General features: G+C 41.4%; 2 protein-coding genes across 2 annotated transcripts in view; one reads left to right on the plus strand and one right to left on the minus strand.

The window, feature by feature from the left end:
- The window catches only part of eif4enif1 (eukaryotic translation initiation factor 4E nuclear import factor 1), a 63,805-nt gene extending 62,889 nt beyond the window's left edge, over positions 1 to 916 (plus strand). The window contains exon 18 of the mRNA XM_060843816.1: positions 778 to 916. Coding sequence (XP_060699799.1) covers positions 778 to 818 — 41 coding nt within the window. The 3' untranslated portion in view covers positions 819 to 916. The remainder of the gene's footprint in view (positions 1 to 777) is intronic.
- Positions 917 to 4,973: 4,057 nt separating this feature from the next.
- Positions 4,974 to 18,515, minus strand: drg1 (developmentally regulated GTP binding protein 1). Its single transcript, XM_060843817.1, has 9 exons — positions 18,386 to 18,515; positions 14,227 to 14,350; positions 12,092 to 12,267; positions 11,377 to 11,446; positions 11,002 to 11,171; positions 8,982 to 9,112; positions 5,449 to 5,616; positions 5,235 to 5,357; positions 4,974 to 5,093 (listed from the first exon to the last, which is right to left on the minus strand). The coding sequence occupies exons 1-9, from the start codon at positions 18,422 to 18,424 to the stop codon at positions 4,994 to 4,996; spliced, it is 1,101 nt and encodes a 366-aa protein (XP_060699800.1). The 5' UTR covers positions 18,425 to 18,515; the 3' UTR covers positions 4,974 to 4,993.
- Positions 18,516 to 19,670: the final 1,155 nt, after the last annotated feature.

Consider the following 19,670-nt stretch of genomic DNA (forward strand, 5'->3'; position numbering starts at 1 on the left):
CTATGAACCTGCACTCCAAGATCTCTCTGGTCGGTAATATTCCCCAGCATCAGACCAAGTGTACGAGTCCTGCTCTGATTTGCTTTTCCAAAATGCAGCACCTTCGTTTTCTAAGTTAGAGCTGAAACTGTGTTGCTGGAAAAACGCAGCAGGTCAGGCAGCATCCAAGGGGCAGGAGAATCGATGTTTCGGGCATGAGCCCTTCAGCTAAACGCCAGCTCGCGGACACTACCTCCTACTGCCCCCTTGACCATGACCCCACCTCCCACCACCAAACAATTCCTGAAGAAGGGCTTGTGCCTGAAACGTCAATTCTCCTGCTCCTTGGATGCTGCCTGACCTGCTGCGCTTTTCCAGCAACACATTTTCAGCTTTGATCTCCAGCATCTGCAGTCCTCACTTTATCCTTTTCTAAGTTAAACTCCATCTGCCACTCCTCAGCCCATCTGATCAAGATCACATTGAACTCTGATAAGGCTAAAAATCACAACACCAGGTTATAGTTCAACAGGTTTAGCTGGAAGCGCACGAGCTTTTGGAGCATCGCTCCTTCATTAGGTGGTACCTGATGAAGGAGCAACGCTCCAAAAGCTAGTGTGCTTCCAATTAGACTTGTTGGACCAAACCTGGTGTTTTGTGATTTTTAACTTTGTACACCCCAGTCCAACACCAGCATTTCAATCATTGAACTGAGGTAGCTTTCTTCGGTGTCCACTACACCTGCCATTTTCATATCATCTGCAAGCTTGCTAACGATACCCTTTTATGTTCATACAGAATCAGATGTTAAAATGCAAAACATCTGGAATAGAAACTGAAGCCACTCCAAACCTACCTACTTCTGATCTGAACAGAACTGGGAAGAGGGGAAAACAACCAAACTTCCGGCAAGTGGTTAAATATGTGCTACAACATGGGGGGGGGGGGGGCGCGCAGAAAAAGAATAGGCTCTCCTCTAACACTTCAGTGGTCTCCATTGTTTTTCTTTTTCGCATATAACTATCACACTTTGATTAAATTATAGTTCAATAAAATGAAGATAATTGTCAAGATTGTCTTGTGAATAAAATAATTCATGCTTTACTAAATAAAAAAAACTTAATACTATGTGTCTGTTTAACAGGGAAGTAGGGCCATGCAATTTAAAGGTCCTTAGAGTCTGAAGTGTTTGATTTTAATTCCGAGACCCTTTATTCAATTGATTGTAGCAAGGAAAATGTTGGCTCACATGCAAAAGATAGCTGAGGGGCTTAAGGAGTAAATGAAAAGTGCAGATAAAGCCCAAAGAGAGAATAACAGTTGGACAGATGAAGGAGTGGATAACTGTTAATGGAGACTATTAGTGGCTAACAGTAGGTAGTGTGTAATGGCAAACTGTGATAACCAGGACTGGTATGAGAGATTTGGGCTAGGACATGGGTGAGTCCAAAGGAGAGAAGGGAAGGCTGAAGTGTGGGAATGGGTTGGACCCAGTTGAGGGTCCTATTGACAATAGTGCAAGGAAATCCTCAGTTGAGCAAGATGGACTTCTCTAAGACTTCCTTGGCAAAGTTGGCCTCTTTGCAACATATACAGGTAGACAACCCTTTATCTGAAATCTGAAGGCTTTTTCGCGAAGTCTTTTCCCTCAGTAACAAGTTTGTTTGGCATGCTAACAGTTAATCCAACTCTGCACTTACTCTATGCATGTCACATGAAATGGGGCATGGCCTAGCCCTGGCAGACCTCAATTGTGCCTCAGGGCCCATAGTAGTCAGAGACTCTGCTGTTCGGTAAGATTTTATTTACATTCAAAGTTTGGGAGAAGATTTATAGCTCGGGTGCTCGTTGTTGTGGTTCCGATCGCCAAGCTGGGAATTTGTGTTGCAAACGTTTCGTCTCCTGTCTAGGTGACATCCTCAGTGCTTGGCAGCCTCCTGTGAAGCACTTCTGTGATGTTTCCTCTGGCATTACAAACATCACAGAAGCGCTTCACAGGTGGCTCCCAAGCACTGAGGATGTCACCTAGACAGGACAAAACGTTTGCAACACAAATTCCCAGCTCGGTGAACAGAACCACAACATTTTTTTTTTACATTTCACAGTCACTTTATTCCAAAATTCAAAATTTGCAAACCAACTGGTTGAGTGTTTTGAAAAAAAAATTGTATCGCCGTACAACAGAGATGGAGGAAATGGGAGAATGAAATTGTATCTTTGCAGGAAAGGTATGAGAATGTTTAGGCCAAGTAGCTGTAGGCGTCACTGGGTTTATAGTGGATATTAGTGGCCAGTTTATCCACAGCAATGGAAACCTGTTGAGGAAAACGAGAGAAGTCAGACCAGGTAGAAGGGAGGATAGGGTGGGGTGGAAATTAGAAGCAAAATCGATTAACTTTTCCACTTTCATATGAGGGAAGCAGTACTGATGACATCATTGATATAGCAGAGAGTGAGTTGTGGACGGGGGCCGAAAGAGAGTCGAAACAAAGAACGTTCCACATACCCCACAGAGGCTCATATGCATACCCATGGCTACCCCTTTGACCTGAATCCCATTTTAGTCACTGTACAAACAGTAGAAGTACATGACACTTATTGAAGTGGAAGCAGGGAAATTAAGTTTAGGTCAAAAATGAGATCGTTGTGTGATTTGTGCATATGCCATAAATTTTTCATATCAATAAGAGATCAATGTGGAGTGTAACACATCTTCTGTAATATTGCCTTTTCACCAATATACACAACTTGATGACCAGGTGCATGAATTCATAGTTTTTATCTGGATAAATATTGTATTTTGCTTGCAAAGAGCATCCCACCTTCTTCCCTATCCCTCTAACCCTGCATTTCCTGTGACTTAACCACCTGGCTGGTTAGCATGGCATATCTGTGGGGCACTTGAAGGAATCAGACAGACATGGGGAGAATCTACATGGAGTTCTCCCCATGCATAGTCACCCAAGGTTGATGCTTTTCTCAGAAGACTGGTGCTAGTTTAACTCCATGGTCTCTCACCTCAGAAGATTAAGAGGGGACCATCATGACCTCAGCCAGTAAAGGAACTGATTGTGTGCTGTTGGTGTTATTATTTCCAAGCCAAAATAAGTGTTTTAAAATGACAGCCTCAACAGCCCTCTTCAAAGAATTCCACAGATTGTCAACACTCAAACTTCTTCTTGCATGTGACTTTTTGAGATTATACACTCCAGTTCTACGTTGAGAAACAGCATTACTGTATCTATCCTGTTAGTAAGTTCTCCAAGAGTTTTACCTTTCAATCAGGTCACCTTTTTATTCTAAGTTTCGAATAAGTACAGGCCCAATCTATACACTCTCAGGATAGCCCCTTAAACTTAGTATCAGCTAAGTAAGCTTTTTGGCACTGCTTCCACTGTCAGTATTTCTTTCCTTTGATCCAAAACTGTTCAGAGTATTCCAGCTGTGATTTGACTGGTCCTTTGTATTGTTTTAACTTGCCTAATTGTGTGCTCTATTCTCTAAGAAATAAAAGGCTAACATTACTTTCCTTCATCATGACCCACTCAGTTTGGATGATTACTTTCTGCAGCCTTAAATAAAATTTGGCACTTCTTCCTTCCAAAGTGCATAATATTTCCTTACTGCCAACATTTTTTTGGCCAACTCACTTAACCTATCTCTTCCTCTGCAGGTTCTGTCATAGTTCTTACCTATTGTTGTCATCTGCAAGCTTGAAAAGAGAATGCACTATTTCCTTATCCAAGTCCATATAATAAACATTTTATACCAACATAGTTAAACAAGAACCTAGTCTTCAATTACATGGGTTGTACCCAGCCAGAACTGAGACCAAAGACAAGTTGATACCTACTTCTGTGGAAGTTTGTTCTGCCTTGATCCCAAACTGGCTGTTAAAAGCCTTTTGAACAGGGTTTAAACATTAAAGCTACACCATTTTTAGCATTCTTCTTCTGTTCCTCTATTTGCTTTTTTTGGTTAAGTACAAACTTTTTATTTTGCAATTAAATTCATTTCATGCACCAGTCTCTTTTGTACTGCATTCCCTTTAGTATATCCTTACTGAGCCCAGCATTACTTTCCAAGGCTTACTGTAATAAATAACTTCAGTCCAACATTTCTATCTGCATTCATACCTGCTGTTTACTTACTTCAATCACTACCTCTTTCATTTGAAAGTTTTGCCTTAAAAGGAAACCAAATGCTTTTAGATACATTCATTTCTTAAGTTTATTTCTCTTGGGTTCCTACTACTTGTTTAGTTTCAATTAAGAGCATTTTCTTTTTGCAAGTCTTCATACCTTTATCATGTTCCTCCAGCTCCATAAGCAAGTCTTGAGAACAAAACAATGAAATGTCTCCGTTATAGTCTGTGTTTCAGGAGCAATATGTTGATTTATTACTAAGCTACTGTTTAAACATCCTGTTTAACAAAATCTCATTTCCCACTGATTTTGCTACACTTGAAAGTCTAACAGTTCTAGCTTCCCATCTGTAACTGAAGTTCTTTAAATCTAACGTCCCAATAAGTCTCCATTCACTCAATTACTTGGTCTCCTTCCAAAATTCTGGTACTTTGGTGATCTAGTGCATCCAATTCAGAGATCTGACTTGTGCTTTATGAAGTTACTATAACCGTCATAATTTGATACTATTTAAAACATTAGACATTCTAGTAGTGGGTTTATGAGTTCACATAGCTGGAGTTGTGATTATGGTCGTACTTTGAATTCAAGTGCCACAGGCAGTGCTGCTGACTGAATTTCAATCATGGTACCAAATGTTGTGTTCGGCTCCTCTGGTAGGATTTATTAGCAGAATTATGCAAGTGATTGTTAAAACAATTGTTTGCAACCATAATGGATTAAACAATTTGTCTGGTGAAGTAGATAACGTCCTCCATTCAGAACAGAACACTTGCACTGACTTGGGAGTTTATAACAAGAAAGTTCGCACCATCAGGAAAACAAGAGAAAAGAAGCATTAGTCAGGGATGGAAAGCATGTGTCCCATTTTACTTTTTGACTATTTGAATTACATCCTCATCTTCCAGCACATGGTCCTTGCCAACTTTCTGTGGATTGTACTTCACAGAGGAGCCCCACACCAAAGCACTGAAAATGAGAGAACAACAAAAACAATTGTTACACTCAAAATTCACCTTAAGTCCAATCCATCCACCAATTACCAATGTGGAGGCAACTATAGCGTATGCTGCTGAAGAGAACTGATCCAGACAAAGGAGTAAAACTTACTATTTGAATTCTTTAATTAGGTTCTTATGAATTTTCATGCAGAAATCCTCAACAGTAGTTTTTCTATGTGGTAACACAACTGGTGAAGTATAGTCAGGTAATTGTCCCTTGGGTTTGGTGTAACTGTATATTAAAAAAATGCAGATTATTTAGTTAAAGAATCCCAAGAATGTAGAAACAGTCAAAGTTTATCATCCACATGGTCAATACCTACATCCGTACAAGTTGTAAGTAATCCCATAATTTTTCCAGTAGATCATCAAAATTCCAGCGGTGATGAGCAGAGATCGGCACACAATGTGGTATTTTGTAAATGACATCCAACTCCTCCAACGAGATCTGGTCAATTTTGTTTAAAACATAGATACAGGGGATGTACACCCTGCAGCATACAACACAGCAAGTCAGTATGTTAGCCAAAATGATAAGTTTTGGATTCTTGATTTCAAATTTTAAACATACAACAATTTTAATCAAAACATCTTGTTTTATCAAATAGTCAGTTTCCTGTTCATTCTAGTTGGCCACTTAAATAGTCCAAAGCATATTGCTGGAGAAACACAGCTGGTCATACCGCATCTGCAGAAAGACAAACTCAAGAAAAGTCATTGGAGTCGAAACATTAACTGTTTTTCTCTCAAATCTCTGATTTCTAGTTTGTTTTTCTGTTTTATGATACCACTGTGACATAGAGATGTACAGCACAGAAACAGTCCAACTCGTCCATGCCAACCATATATCCTAACCTAATCTAGTCCCAAATGCCAGCACTATCCCTCTTCATATACCCATCCAGATGCATTTTAAATGCTGCAATTGTACTAGCCTCACTACTTTCTTGGCAGATCATTCCATAGAGAGAGAGAGACACACACACACACACACACACACACACACACACACACACACACACACCCTTCTGTGTTAAAAAGTTGCCCTTCAGGTCCCTTTTATAGCTTTTCCCTCTCGCCTTAAACCTATGCCTGCTAGTTTTGGACTCCCCCACCCCAGAGAAACAATTTTCTCTATTTATCCTATCTATGTCCCTCGTGATTTTATAAGCCTCTGTAAAGGTCACCCCTCAGCCTCTGACGCTCAAGGGAAAACAGCCCAACCCATTCAGCCTGTCCCTATAGCTCAAATCCTCCAAACCTAGCAATATCCTTGTAAATTTTTTCTGAACCCTTTCAAATGTCATAACATCCTTCCGATAGGAAGGAGACCAGAATTGCACGCAATATTCCAAAAATGGCCTAACCAATGTCCTGTACAGCAACATGATCTCCCAACTCCTACACTCAATGCTCTGACTAATAAAGGAAAGCATACCAAATGCCTTGTTCACTATCCTATCTACCTGCGACTCCACTTCCAAGGAACTATGAACCTGCACTCCAAGGTCTCTTTGTTCAGCAACACTCCCTAAGTGTACAAGTCCTGTTAAGATTTGCTTTTCCAAAATTCTGCACCTCACATTTTTCTAAATTAAACTCCATCTACCACTCCTCGGTTCACTCGCCCATTTGATGAAGATCTTGTTATATTGAGGTAACCTTCTTCGCTGTCCACTACACCTCCAATTTTCGTGTCATCTACAAAAATACCTCTTATGTTCACATTTAAATCATTTCTATAAACGACAAAAAGTAGTGGACCCAGCACTGATCCTTGTGGAACACCACTGGTCACAGGCCTCCAATCTGAAAAGTTAGCCTCCACCACCACTCTCTGCCTTCTACCTTCAAGCCACTTCTGTATCCAAACGGCTAGTTCTGCCTGCATTCCATGAGATCTATCCTTTCTAACCAGTCTTCCGAAGGGAACCTTGTCGAACGGCTTATAAATCAAGTCCATTGCTCTGCCTGCATCAATCCTCTTGTTACTTCATCAAAAACTCAAGTTTATAAGACATGATTTCCCCCACAAATCCATGTTGACTATCCCTAGTCAGTCCTTGTCTTTCCAAATACATGTAAATCCCGTCTCTCAGGATTCCCTCCAATAACTTGCCTTCCAATGACATCAGGCTCACCAGTCTACAGTTCTCTGGCTTGTTCTTACCATGTTTCTTAAATAGTTAGCCAACCTCCAGCACCTCACCTGTGACTATTAATAATACAAATATCTCAGCAATCACTTCCCTACCTTCCCACAGAGCTCTAGGGTACACCTGATCAGGTCCTGGGGATTTATCCACTTTTATGCATTTCAAGGCATCCAGCACCACCACCACTGTAATATAGACATTTTTTAAGATGTCACCATCTATTTCCCCACATTCTAAATCTTGAATGTCCTTTTCCACATTAAACACTGAAGCAAAATACTAGTTTAGTATATCCCTTATCTGCTGCAGCTCCACACAAAGGCCACCTTGCTGATCTTTGAGGGGATCCTATTCTTCCCCTAGTTACTGTTTTGTCCTTCACAAATTTATAAAGACCCTTTGGATTCTCCTTAACCTTATTTGCCAAAGCTATCTCATGTCCCCTCTTTGCCCTCCTGATTTCCCTCTTAAGTATACTCCTCCTGCCATTATATTCTAAGGAATCACTTGATCTATCCTGTCTAGACCCTGACATATGCTTCCTTCTTTTTCTTAACCAAAACCTTAATTTCTCTAGTCATCCAGCATTCTCTACAATTACCAGCCTTTCCTTTCATCCTAACAGGAATATACTGTCTCTGGACTCTCATTATCTGATTTCTGAATGCTTCTCATTTTCCAGTCAATCCTTTATCTGCAAACATCTGCCCACAATCAGCTTTTGAAAGTTCTTGCCTAAAACCATCAAAATTAGCCTTCCTCCAATTTAGAACTTCAACATTTAGATTAGTGGTTATCGACTCCGCATTCGGACTGGATTAGAACTTTGTGTCGAACTTAAGTTGAATGAATTTTTTTTTAAGAAAATACTGCAAAAACTTTTAATTATAGAGAATGAATAATCAGCAATGTTTAGTTTATTGTACAAGGTTTTGCCAGCTGAGGCAATGGATCCAGAAAGAAAAAGGTGGAGTCTGTTGATTTTTCTGTAGAGTCAATTTAACCAAAACATGCACACTTGTCAACTATTTCAATTACACATTATGTCCAGATTTATAATAGAAATCACCCATGTGAACATATCACACTAATTAAATACCTTGCTTGTGCAGAAGACAATGCATGACATGTTGTAGACGACTTTGATTACAAATGAGAATTCAAGGATTTAGAATGGGAATGTAAGTTAAGGTAAGAATCATGTTTGAAATAAAAACAAAAAAAAGCGAAGGACTCAGGATGTCAGACAACATGAAGGAAGAGAACAGTTTAGGTTGGGATAAAAAGTGACCCTGAACTGAATCAATAGCAGTTTCTCTTCCACTATTGCTGCCTTATCTACTAAGCATTTCCACCATTCTCCTTTTTATTTCTGATTTCCTGTATCCATTGTAGTTTACATTGTAATTAGTGACATCCAATTATCAGTGGCCTCTGACCCTAAACTTTACAGAGAAAAAGCAGGTTTGCATCTGGTTCACTTTAAGAAAAGAAACAATAGGCAAGTTTTCTCAGCACTTCAACATCTCAAAACACTCTCAATGAAGAGTGCATAACTATGACATGTCTCACAGCATTGAGAACTCTCATCTGAGAAGTAATGACCATTTTTAATAACCTCTTTCCAAGTAATAGTCATTAGATTGTAATATCAAATAGTTCAGAACAGTATCTAATACACAGTATCCAATAACACTTACCGATTGCCCTCAACCACATCAATTAGATCATCTGCTGTTGAATCGCTGCGTAAAGTGACATCCGCGTTATGGATTTTGTACTCAGCGAGGATGCTTTTAACAGTATCCATGTCCAACTCACTCTGCACACACTATCAAGAGGGAAGGAGGAAGTGAAGAGACATTATACATGATTAAGCAGACTGCAAAAGAAATTCAAAAACATACCAGATCGTACACACTTATGATCAAATACAGCATAATTTTGCCGAGTGATAACTAAATCAACTGATCATTCAACTTATTTAAATAGCCAGCACAAATGCTTCTTTAGAGAGTAGGAAACGGGGGGGGGGGAATCTTCCAGAAGTGTATAAGATCATAAGAGGTGTGATAGGGTGAATACACTCAGTCTTTTTCCCCAGGGTTGGGGAATCGAGGACTAGTTTAAGAATAAAAGGGAACCTGAGGGGCTTTTTTTTATATATATATGCAGAGGGTGGTACGCACATGAAATGACTGCCAGCGGACATGGTTGAGGCTGGTACATTAACGACATTTTAAAGGCATTTGAACAAGTACATGGAGAGAAAAAGTTCAGACGGATATGGGCCAAGTGCAGGGAAATGGGGTTAGTGTGGTTGGACATTTTGGTCAGCATGGACCAGTTTGGGCCTGTCTCAGTGCTGTAGGACTCAGTGTATGAGATGCAGCATTTTTACCCTACACATTCAAAGGGATGCTGCTTCCGGTGGAAATTCCTCTTTTAGTTCATGATTTTTACCACACATTTTCCTTAAGTATTTGGACAGAGCAACCTTTTGTTAAAAATTAAGTTCACTTTGTCAAACCTCCTCACTTTGAATGTGGCCCAGCACTCCTCCCCAAGCAGAATTACACACAGACACGTAGTGCCAATTGGTTTTAACTGTATTAAATGACAAACTAATTTTGAATCAATTTGTGAAATGTGCACATCACACAATTTTAAAAAGCCAGAATATTCTTAGCTAATACACCATACAACCCAACATGAATTTGAAAGCACGCACACAATACCTAAGCCTCAGTTGATTTCCAATAAACTAACACCCACAACCCCCACACCTCCACCGTTGCCCCCCACTCCTCCAACCACAACAACGATAGAACCCAGTCCTCACCTTCCATCCCACTAATCTCTGGATACATTGCATTAGTCACTGCCACCTACAATCAGAACCCAAAGATACACTTCTCTCCTCCACCCCTGCAGAGACCCTTCCCTCTGTGACTCCCTGGTTAGGTCCACATGACCCCATCAAACCACCCTCCACACCCAGTATCTTTCCTTGCCACCAGAGGTAAAAAGAACCTCCACCCACACCTCCATCCAAGGACCCAAAGAATCTTTTCACATCCGACAGATTTTCCTGTACATCCATCCAACCACCTCAACTACTGTGTCCATTGCTCTCAATGTGGTCTCCTCCACACCAAGGAGACAGGATGCCAACTCATGGAGTGTTTAGGGAACATATCTGAGATACACAAAACAACCCCACTGCCCTGTGGCCAACCACTTCACCCCTCCTCAGGTCATTCGAGTCCTGGGCCTCCTCCAGTACAAAATCAAAGCCACATTGGGACCCTTCAACCATACGGCATCAACCTAGTCTTCACCAGTTTCTAAATCTCCCGTTCCCCCACCTCATCTCAGATCCAACCCTCCAACTTGGCACGCCCTCGAACTGTCAATCTCCCTTCCCACCTATCCACTCCACCCTCCTCACTATTACCCGTACTTGCATCTACCTATCGTTTTCCGAACTACCATCCCCCCAGCTCACCGCCCTATTTATCTCAACACCATTCCCATTCCTGATGAAAGGCTTATGCCCAAAATGTTGACTCTTATGTGCCTCAGATGCTGCCTGACCTGCTGTACTTCTCCAGCATTCGCATTCCTCACTTTCTTTTAATACCCACAACAATCAAACCAGGTCATTACTTCAACTCTGATTTAATTTCAACCTTTTGCCATTCAATTCTTCTCACTCACTGTAGATGTCAAATTAATGCCTCCTTTGTCCTTCTTCCTGAACCCAATGTTGGGTGGCTGCTTGTTGAGTCGGATTCCAAACCCTTCCACCTCATTCTCAATTATCTTCTTGTGCGCTAATGGTTTCAGCACATCCAATACAATCAGGATCAAGTTGCATGTTCGCGCCACTAAAAGGTATGGGAGAGAAAATGCAATGATCACATTTAGCAGGTGAACCTACCAAAAACAAAACAGACACTTCGCAAAATCTCTCTTCCCCACCGTTACTGAGTGCCTTGTTCTCCATGTGTGCACGGATAAACGTAGTACAAAACTTCACAAAACTATGCAATTTCATTGTTAGCTGTATACAAGTTAAAGCATACAACATACCTGCAATTACTTGGCGCCCTCGGCCTTTACCATCTTTGGCTCCCTCAATGATACCAGGAAGATCGAGCAGCTGGGCAGGAAATATAAACATTTAAACAGTAGATGTGCAAACAATAGATAAATGAAACATTGCAGAAATTAAACTGCTTTCAACTCCACAGCATTTCGCTGTCTCACACAGCCTCTCCTTCATAACTTACTGTCCACCTGAGGCCTAATTTAACAGACCACCTTGTTCAGGTTTCCAGGAATTGATTCCAAGCCCATCATTCTTTTCACTGTAACATGCCTCACAAAGTCTATTATTGACTTTGAGATTATGCTTCTTTGCAGTCTGTACAGTTAAACTTTAACTGCTTTAATTTTTTTAAAGAGGAATCTCTAATCATTATGTCCACAATATATTTGTGGAACCACTACTCACTGCTTTCATACAGTATTTAAGGAGACATAGCCTGGATTATCCGTGCACAATGATGATCAGAAGGCCACTTTTGTGAAATCCAACAGCAGATTGTTTTGACATTTGCTGTCAACTACAGTGAATGGACACTCCCTATACTCAGCAAAAGGGGAACCTGATTTAAAGTTATGCTCAAATTGTGTGGGAGAACTAGTAAGAGTGAAAGAAAAACTAAATTTAATTTAGTCAAGGATTCTCATCCTCTAACTGCATACATCTCAATGCCTGTAATGCTGAGTTTCCACCTCATACCTGTATCTTGGCGCCTTTATACCGAATCACGCCTGGTACAGTGGTCAACGTCGTAAATTCATAGGCTGCAACCTCAGAGTACACTCCAGCCAAGTTGCTCAGTAATGTTGACTTTCCAACAGAAGGGAAGCCCACAAACCCAATCCGGGCATCTCCAGTCTTTGCCACATCAAATCCTCATAACAGAAGAAAACACAAGTTCACATCAGGGCAAAGATTCAGAAACATTAGCTCCTGACGTATCTAAGAGATAGACCGAGGAACAAGGACATGCCACAACCAAAAGGACTAGCCACTCTACCATACGTCAGGAGCGTCTCAGAACTGACAGCCAGACTACTGCGACCCTTAGGACTCATAACAGCACACAAGCCAACATCCACGCTCAGACAACAACTCACTAGAACAAAGGACCCAATACCCAGCATGAGCCAAACTAACGTAGTTTACAAAATACCATGCAAGGACTGCACAAAACACTATATAGGACAAACAGGAAGACAGCTAACAATCCGCATCCATGAACATCAGCTAGCCACAAAACGACACGACCAGCTATCTCTAGTAGCCATACACTCAGACAACCAGCAACATGAATTTGACTGGGAAAACACCACTATCATAGGACAAGCCAGACAGAGAACAGCCAGAGAATTCCTAGAAGCATGGCATTCATCCCCAAACTCCATCAACAGACACATTGACCTGGACACCATATACAAACCACTACAGCTGAAACTGACACCCGGAAACGGCAAGAACATCCATCAACAGACACATCGACCTGGACCCCACATACAAATCACTGCAGCTGAAACTGACACCCGGAAGCGGCAAGAACAAACCACTATAAATACCGGAAGAAACATCAAAGCAGCACTTCACACAAGGCTCCAACAGCACTGATGATGTTCCCTAGCCAGGGAACGAAACGTTTGCAGCAAAAACTTCCAGCTCGGCGAGCAGAACCACATCATATCCTTCAATTCTCTTCATATCCAAAAACCTGTTCTCTGGGTATACTCAATGACTAAGAACACACAGCTGCTTGGGTTGAGATGTTCAAAGGACACAATCTTTTGAGTGAAAGGTTTCTCATCCTCAGTCTTTATTCTGAGATTGTGACTCTCCAACTTCTAGATTACTCAGCCAAGGAACCATTCACCTGAAATCTTCCCTGTTAATCTCTTGAAGCATTTTACATTTCTCAAAATGATCACCCCTTACTCTTCCAAACTCCAGGCAACATAAGCCCAGTTTACATAAACTCTCCTCATAAAAAGGTTCATTACATTGTCTCATAAACCTTTGTTGCACACCATGTATCCTGCCAGGTCACCTAAGAATTTGAACCCAGGCCTTTGTATCTAGAGTACAGGACACTACCACAGTGCCTCAAAAACTCTAGTTGTGAAGCGATGCAACTATTTTAAATCAACCGGTTCAGAAATATCATGATCTGTCAATACTGCATCATCCAAATGAGGTCCACTCAATTGTACAGTTAAATCTGACTTTCCTCTTCCATACCTCCCAACTATTTCCTCGCATGACTCAATTTCGATCTCATGCCCTCCAATCTGCATTACTGCTCCACCCAATGAGCATACCAGTAAAGGTTGATGAACCCACCCTCTGCAGCATGCTTCTGAAGTTCCTTTCCCAACTATTACAAAACCATTATCATCTCCAGCACTGTTCCCAGCCCCAGTAAAGAAAACCCTCAAACCCATCCTTCCCCATCAAACAACCAAATGCAGTCTCTCACTCTTCTCAATCCTTGCCAAGTTTCACACCTCCCTGCATTTAACAAATCTGATTTTAAGATCCTCAGCTTTGTTCCTGAAACTACTCTGGTCCCATTTCATATCATACAACTATTATTCATCACTTAACTACCACTGATAGCTTGATCAAACACCGCATTACAATGATTTGGAATACTGCTTCCGAAGTCATTTTTCTATAAGATTTATTAAAGCAAATTAAAACAGAATAATTTGTGAATGTGTGGAAATATTAAACTTTTTCACAAATTTCATTTTAATGTCTCAATACCAGTGTCCTAGAGTCTGAAAGCCAAAGCACTCCTCCCTGTTTCTCAAAACATTTCCAAATAAACTAAGTGACTATACCTTCACCCGGTCCTCCACCACCTCCACCTTTCGGGGTGATAAGCTCTCGTCGCAGTTTGGCCAGCCGAGCTTTCAACAGCCCGAGATGGTGAGCTGTTGCTTTGTTTTTCTGTGTCCGAGCCATCTAACCAAGAGAGCGAGGAAGACATTTATAGGCATAAGTACAGGAGAATGCTCCAAGAATATGCTAATAAAGTTGAAACATTTACTTCACCTGATTTCAACTATACCTCCTTGATTATTCCCAAATATTTTATCAAAGATCGCACCAGGACTGAACCCTATCAGTTGTATCAACGGTGACACACCTTTTACTCTCTAAAGTTACCTAAACACTTCTGCACTTACGGAAAGCATGTGAACACCTTGACCCCCTTGTACAACAGTCAGACTCTACAGATTCAGTTACAGGCTATATTCAATGCAAACTTACAAAGCAAAATGTGTAATAGCAAGATTAAAATGCAAGCAAAGTGGTTGACAAAAGTTTTCTTGATAGATCAGTGAACACAAAGGAGACATTTCATGGTAACTTCGAATAAAGAGTTCTGTATCAAATTTCATAAACCACAATCAAATGGGAAAGCAGATTTGACAAGCCAAATAGTCTAACTCCGCTCCATTATCGTACAGTCATTAAGGTGAGAGTGGCAGTAATCCAGGATAAGTGTGGATAAGAAGCTGGCTGAAGGGTGGTGCTCAGCTGATTTGGGTCACTAAAGTTACATTACTTTACAAGAAGTGAAACAGTAGGGATTCCCAATTGGGCTACATCAAGAATCACAGAATCTCTAAAATGCATAAGGAGACTATTTGGCCCATCAAATCTAATCCACCTAGCCTGCACATCCGGGGACACTACAGAGCAATTTAGCATGGCCAATTCACCTAATCTGCATATTTTTGGATTGTGAGAGGAAACCAGAGGACATAGTGGAAACCCATGCAGACTTGGGAGAACATACATACTCCACACAGACAGTTAGCCCAAGCTGGAATCGAACATGGATTCCTGGTGCTATGAGGCAGCAGTGCTTACCACTGTTCTGCCATGCTGCCCTAATTTGACAGGATTCATGGGTGCTCAGTCCTTGCATAATATTTAATGGGTTAAATTGCAAGAACAGTTGCAAAGGTGAAGTACGTGTTCCCTTGCGCATAAACAACGAAGATACATTCAACTGACAGAGTCATAGAATTATACAGCACAGAAACAGACTGTTTAGTCCAAACAGTGCACACTGACCACAATCCTACCTGCCAGCATTTGGCCCTTATCACTCCAAACACTTCTTATTCATGCAATTATCTAAATGTCTTTTAACTGTTGTAATTGTATCTGCATCCACCATTCATTCCACACATGAACTGCTGCTTAAAATTGCCTATGTCTTTTTTAAAATCTTCCCCCCTCACCTTAAAAATATGCCCCCTAGTCTTGAAATCCCCTACCCGAGGGGAAAAAAAAACTGTCATTAACTTTATATACCCCTCATAAGTTTGTAAACCTCTAACTTCATTTCTCAACCTCCTACACTCCAGTGCATGAGATTCCAACCTATCTTTATAACTCAGACCCTCTATTCCCAGCAATCTCCTGGTAATTCTCTTTTGAAGACTCTCCAGTTTAATAATCTCCTTCCTATAACTGGATGACCAAAACTGGACACAGTACTGCAGAAGAGGCCTCACCAACATCCTGTACATGCTCAACATAACAATGAGCAATGAAGGCAATTACGCTAAATGCCTTCTTAACTACCTTATCTATATGTAATGCAAACTTCAAAGAATCATGTACCTGAATCCATAGGTCTCTCTGTTCTACGACACTGTCCAAGGCCCTACTTTTAATTTGTTAAGTCTTTTCCTGGTTTGTTTTTCCAAAATGTAATAAGGTAAGCTTATTCCTATCACCAGGCCAAAAGATAAGCTATGTCTGAGATTTAGCCAAATTAAACTCTCTCTCCTATTCTTCCGTGGTGCTGAGAGTTTTGTTCCAATTATCCTGTTTAGTTTAGAGGGAAGAGTCCAGAGGAAGTGGAAGAGCCTCAGAGCTAAAGCCAGGCTGTTTAGGATAGAAATCAGTAAGGATTTGTGGAGGGGAAATCGGAAACCATATCCCTCAGAATGCTGTTGAGGCTGCAGGATCAGTGAAAATTTCATGAGAGTGAGATTAATGTTGACCCATTATTGTCAGTGGGCCAAACTCTTTCATCAGAATCTTAAAGTGGCAGGAGCACCACCAAGAGATTCGGAATTGTGCACAGATCTACTGATCATGCATGTGCATTGTAGTGATATGGACTTTTGGAAATCTTCAATTGGATTAATGGTTAGAACTTTGCTACAAAGAAGCGCACTTAAGACTTCTTAAATTCCTGATGAAGGGCTCCTGCCCGAAACGTCGATTTTCTTGCTCCTCGGATGCTGCCTGACTTGCTGTGCTTTTCCAGCATCACTCTAATCTCGACTCTTGAGACTTCTTCATTCAAGTCCCATCCAACAGCTTTACAGTTCTCGAGGCTCTCGATCAGGTTCTGGTGATAAGGTATTGATCGATTTGCTGTACAACAAATCAGACTTATACTTATTTATCACTTCACAAGAGGGCCCAGTTAGTTGCATCATGACCTAGGTTCAGAATTTTAATGTGAACGATCACTTTTGATTCTGAAGAAACAATCAAGGAACATTAACATCAGCTAAGAGTGCTACCTTCCCTCATACAAGGTATTTATTGGGTTCTATTTTAAAATCCTACATGGAAATAGTTTCCATTAAAATTACTAGGTTCTACAAACTAAATAAATAATGACAACATCTCCAAAAAAGCACACATTATACGAGGGTAAGCTGGTTACGGTCACCAGGCCAAAAGATAAGCCATGTCTGAGATACAACAATGTCTCTTAAAACTTGAAATTGACAGGAATCAGAATTGAGGCATGCTGCTGACCAGAATGCCTGCAGTCACGCAGTCAGAAAAGTTCAGAGACAAAGCAAATCATGGGAGAAAGGCTTTTTGTTTTGTCTGTGTCCTATTAGAAGCAAAATACAGTCTATCTCAGATTAATGCTATTTATCTGTATCAGTTGTGAAAAATGACTAACTAATTGGCCTCTCCAGACACAGCAGATGATGGGTGATCTGAGAGACATTCCCCAGGTACAATCAATGAGATATACAGCACAGAAATGTACCCTTCAGTCCAACTCATCCATGCAAACAAGGTATCCTAAATTAATCCAGTCCCATTTGCCAACATTTGGCCATTAACCCTTTAAACCCTTCCTAATCATGTACCCATCCAGGTGCCTGTTAAATGCTGTAATTGTACCACTCTCTACCACTTCCTTTAGCAACTCACTCCATACACACACCACCCTCTGCATGAAAAAGTTGCCCTTCAAGTCCTTTCTAAAACCTCTTTCACCTTAAACCCATGCTATCTAGTTTTGAACTCCCCTACCCTGGGGAAAAACCTTAACTATTCAACCTATCCATACCCTTCATAGTTTTATAAACTTTGATAAGGTCACCCCTCAGCCTCCAACACTCCAGGGAAAAACAGCCCCAGTGTATTCAGCCTCTCCCTATAGCTCAAACCCCGGCAACATCCTTGTAAATCTTTTCTGAATCCTTTCAAGTTTCACAACATCATTGTGACAGAGGGAGACCAGAATTGAATAAAGCATTCCAAAGTCCTATACAACCACAACATGACCTCCCAACTCCTGTATACAGTGCACTGACCAATATTGGCAAACATACCAAACACCTTCCTCACTACCCTGACTAGCTGCAACTCTCCATTTTCAAGCAACTATGAACCTGCAGTGCAAGGCAAGGGGGATATTGGGGAGAGGGATACTGGGGGGGGGAAAGAGGGTGGAGTAACGTTGCAGGTGACAGGGATATCAGGCAGGGAGAGGGCGAGAATGGAGATAATGGGGAGAGGGCAAGGAGGGAGAGGAGAGAGGGGCGAGGAAGGAGAGAGGGGAGTGGTGACGAGGTCAAGGATGACCTCTACCCCCCACCCCCACCAGGCCACTCTCCCTCCATCCCTGACCCCACTCGGTGTCAGATCCATGCTCTCATCCCAACCCCCCACCGTGAGGCCCACGCGTGAAAATCATAACTCTCGACCTAGCATTACCTCGGCCTCAATCTCGGAGATTTTCTGTAGGATGCTCATTTCGATGAATGTACGCCCGCGGTGCACAGCCGACCACCAGAACGAGTAAAGCCCGTCAGCAGCGCACGACCTGGCCCCCAGCAAACCCTCGCGAGACTAACTACTCAACGGGATTTGGGAGCGGGAAGGGGTGGAGCTTCTGTACGCATGTGCATTGTCTCCCTCTCCCCGCCCCCAACCTGGCGCGAGGCTGATCGTTAGTAACGGTTTAAACGGTCACTGAGGCTTGTGAGGGAATACAAAGTTGTACATTTCAATTTTCAGAGCACAGAATTACAAAAATACGTTAACCAACATCAATGTAGTGGTTAATTAAGAAGTGTTATGTAGATTTAAACAAACTATTATTTTGTCCCAACCTTAATCTAGGGATATCCAAGCTTTATGGATATCATCCATTTAACCAAGCGGTGGGTTAAACCTGGTTTTCAGAACGTTTAGGAGAAAGTGAGGACTGCAGATGCTGGAGGTCAGAGCTGAACGTTTAGTTTACTTGATTTTGAGAGTGCATGATAAACCTTCAGAGCCAGTGATAGTGTTCCTAAATCTGGTTCAAGTTCCACAGATGTGCGTGATCACATCTCCGAAGAGATTCGTTGAAAATAATTTTAGAAAGGCCTTACTCTGTCACGTTTCGTCGAATTTCGGATGCACCTGGGATCTTGGTGAATTAGGGAGTTCGTGGAAGAGGGGGAGGAGATGCTTTGTTTTTCTCTCTCTACGTTGTTGAGCCCTCAGTAATTAGTTCTCTGGTACAGGAGAAGAAGCAGTTTGGTGAGTAACTGGTAGTTACTCTGCATATTCTAACTAATAAGTAGTTTTTTTTCAAGTTACAGAGTGGCAGGTCAGTTCAGCCTAGTGGAATGTGCATCTTGACAAATGTAGGGTGTTATACATGTCCCAGTTTTCCTAGATGAAGACATCTGCAATAAATGTTACCGACTGAAAATTTGAGCTCCACGTATAAGAAGTCAAGTAATGGCTGGAGTCACTGTTGTGCATCGACAGGGCAGAGAACTACATAGATGGCATATTTTTATTAAGGAGGTTGTCACATTTCAGGCTCGGATCATACAAGCTGCAAGGAAATAGGTGATCAGGCAGCTGAAAAGAACTAAACAGTCCTCTGAGTCCACAGTGTCACCACGGGTGATAAAGAAAGGAAAGAGTGGAAAAGCAATATTGATAGATGATTACAGTCAGAGATCAGACAGTCATTTACATGGCAGTAAAAAGAACTGCAAGA

This window comes from Hemiscyllium ocellatum, chromosome 24 (assembly GCF_020745735.1).
Source record: "Hemiscyllium ocellatum isolate sHemOce1 chromosome 24, sHemOce1.pat.X.cur, whole genome shotgun sequence".
Taxonomy (NCBI): Eukaryota; Metazoa; Chordata; class Chondrichthyes; order Orectolobiformes; family Hemiscylliidae; genus Hemiscyllium; species Hemiscyllium ocellatum.

What these genes read in the sequence shown, in the direction of transcription:
- drg1 (XM_060843817.1), bottom strand. Translation starts at nt 18,424, where the DNA reads ATGAGCATCCTACAGAAAATCTCCGAGATTGAGGCCGAG. An exon ending in GATGTGGTTGAGGGCAATCG is followed by an intron (nt 5,617 to 8,981) that starts GTAAGTGTTATT and finishes TGTATGCTGCAG; the next exon opens with GGTGTACATCCCCTGTATCT. An exon ending in TACTTACAACTTGTACGGAT is followed by an intron (nt 5,358 to 5,448) that starts GTAGGTATTGAC and finishes TTTAATATACAG; the next exon opens with TTACACCAAACCCAAGGGAC.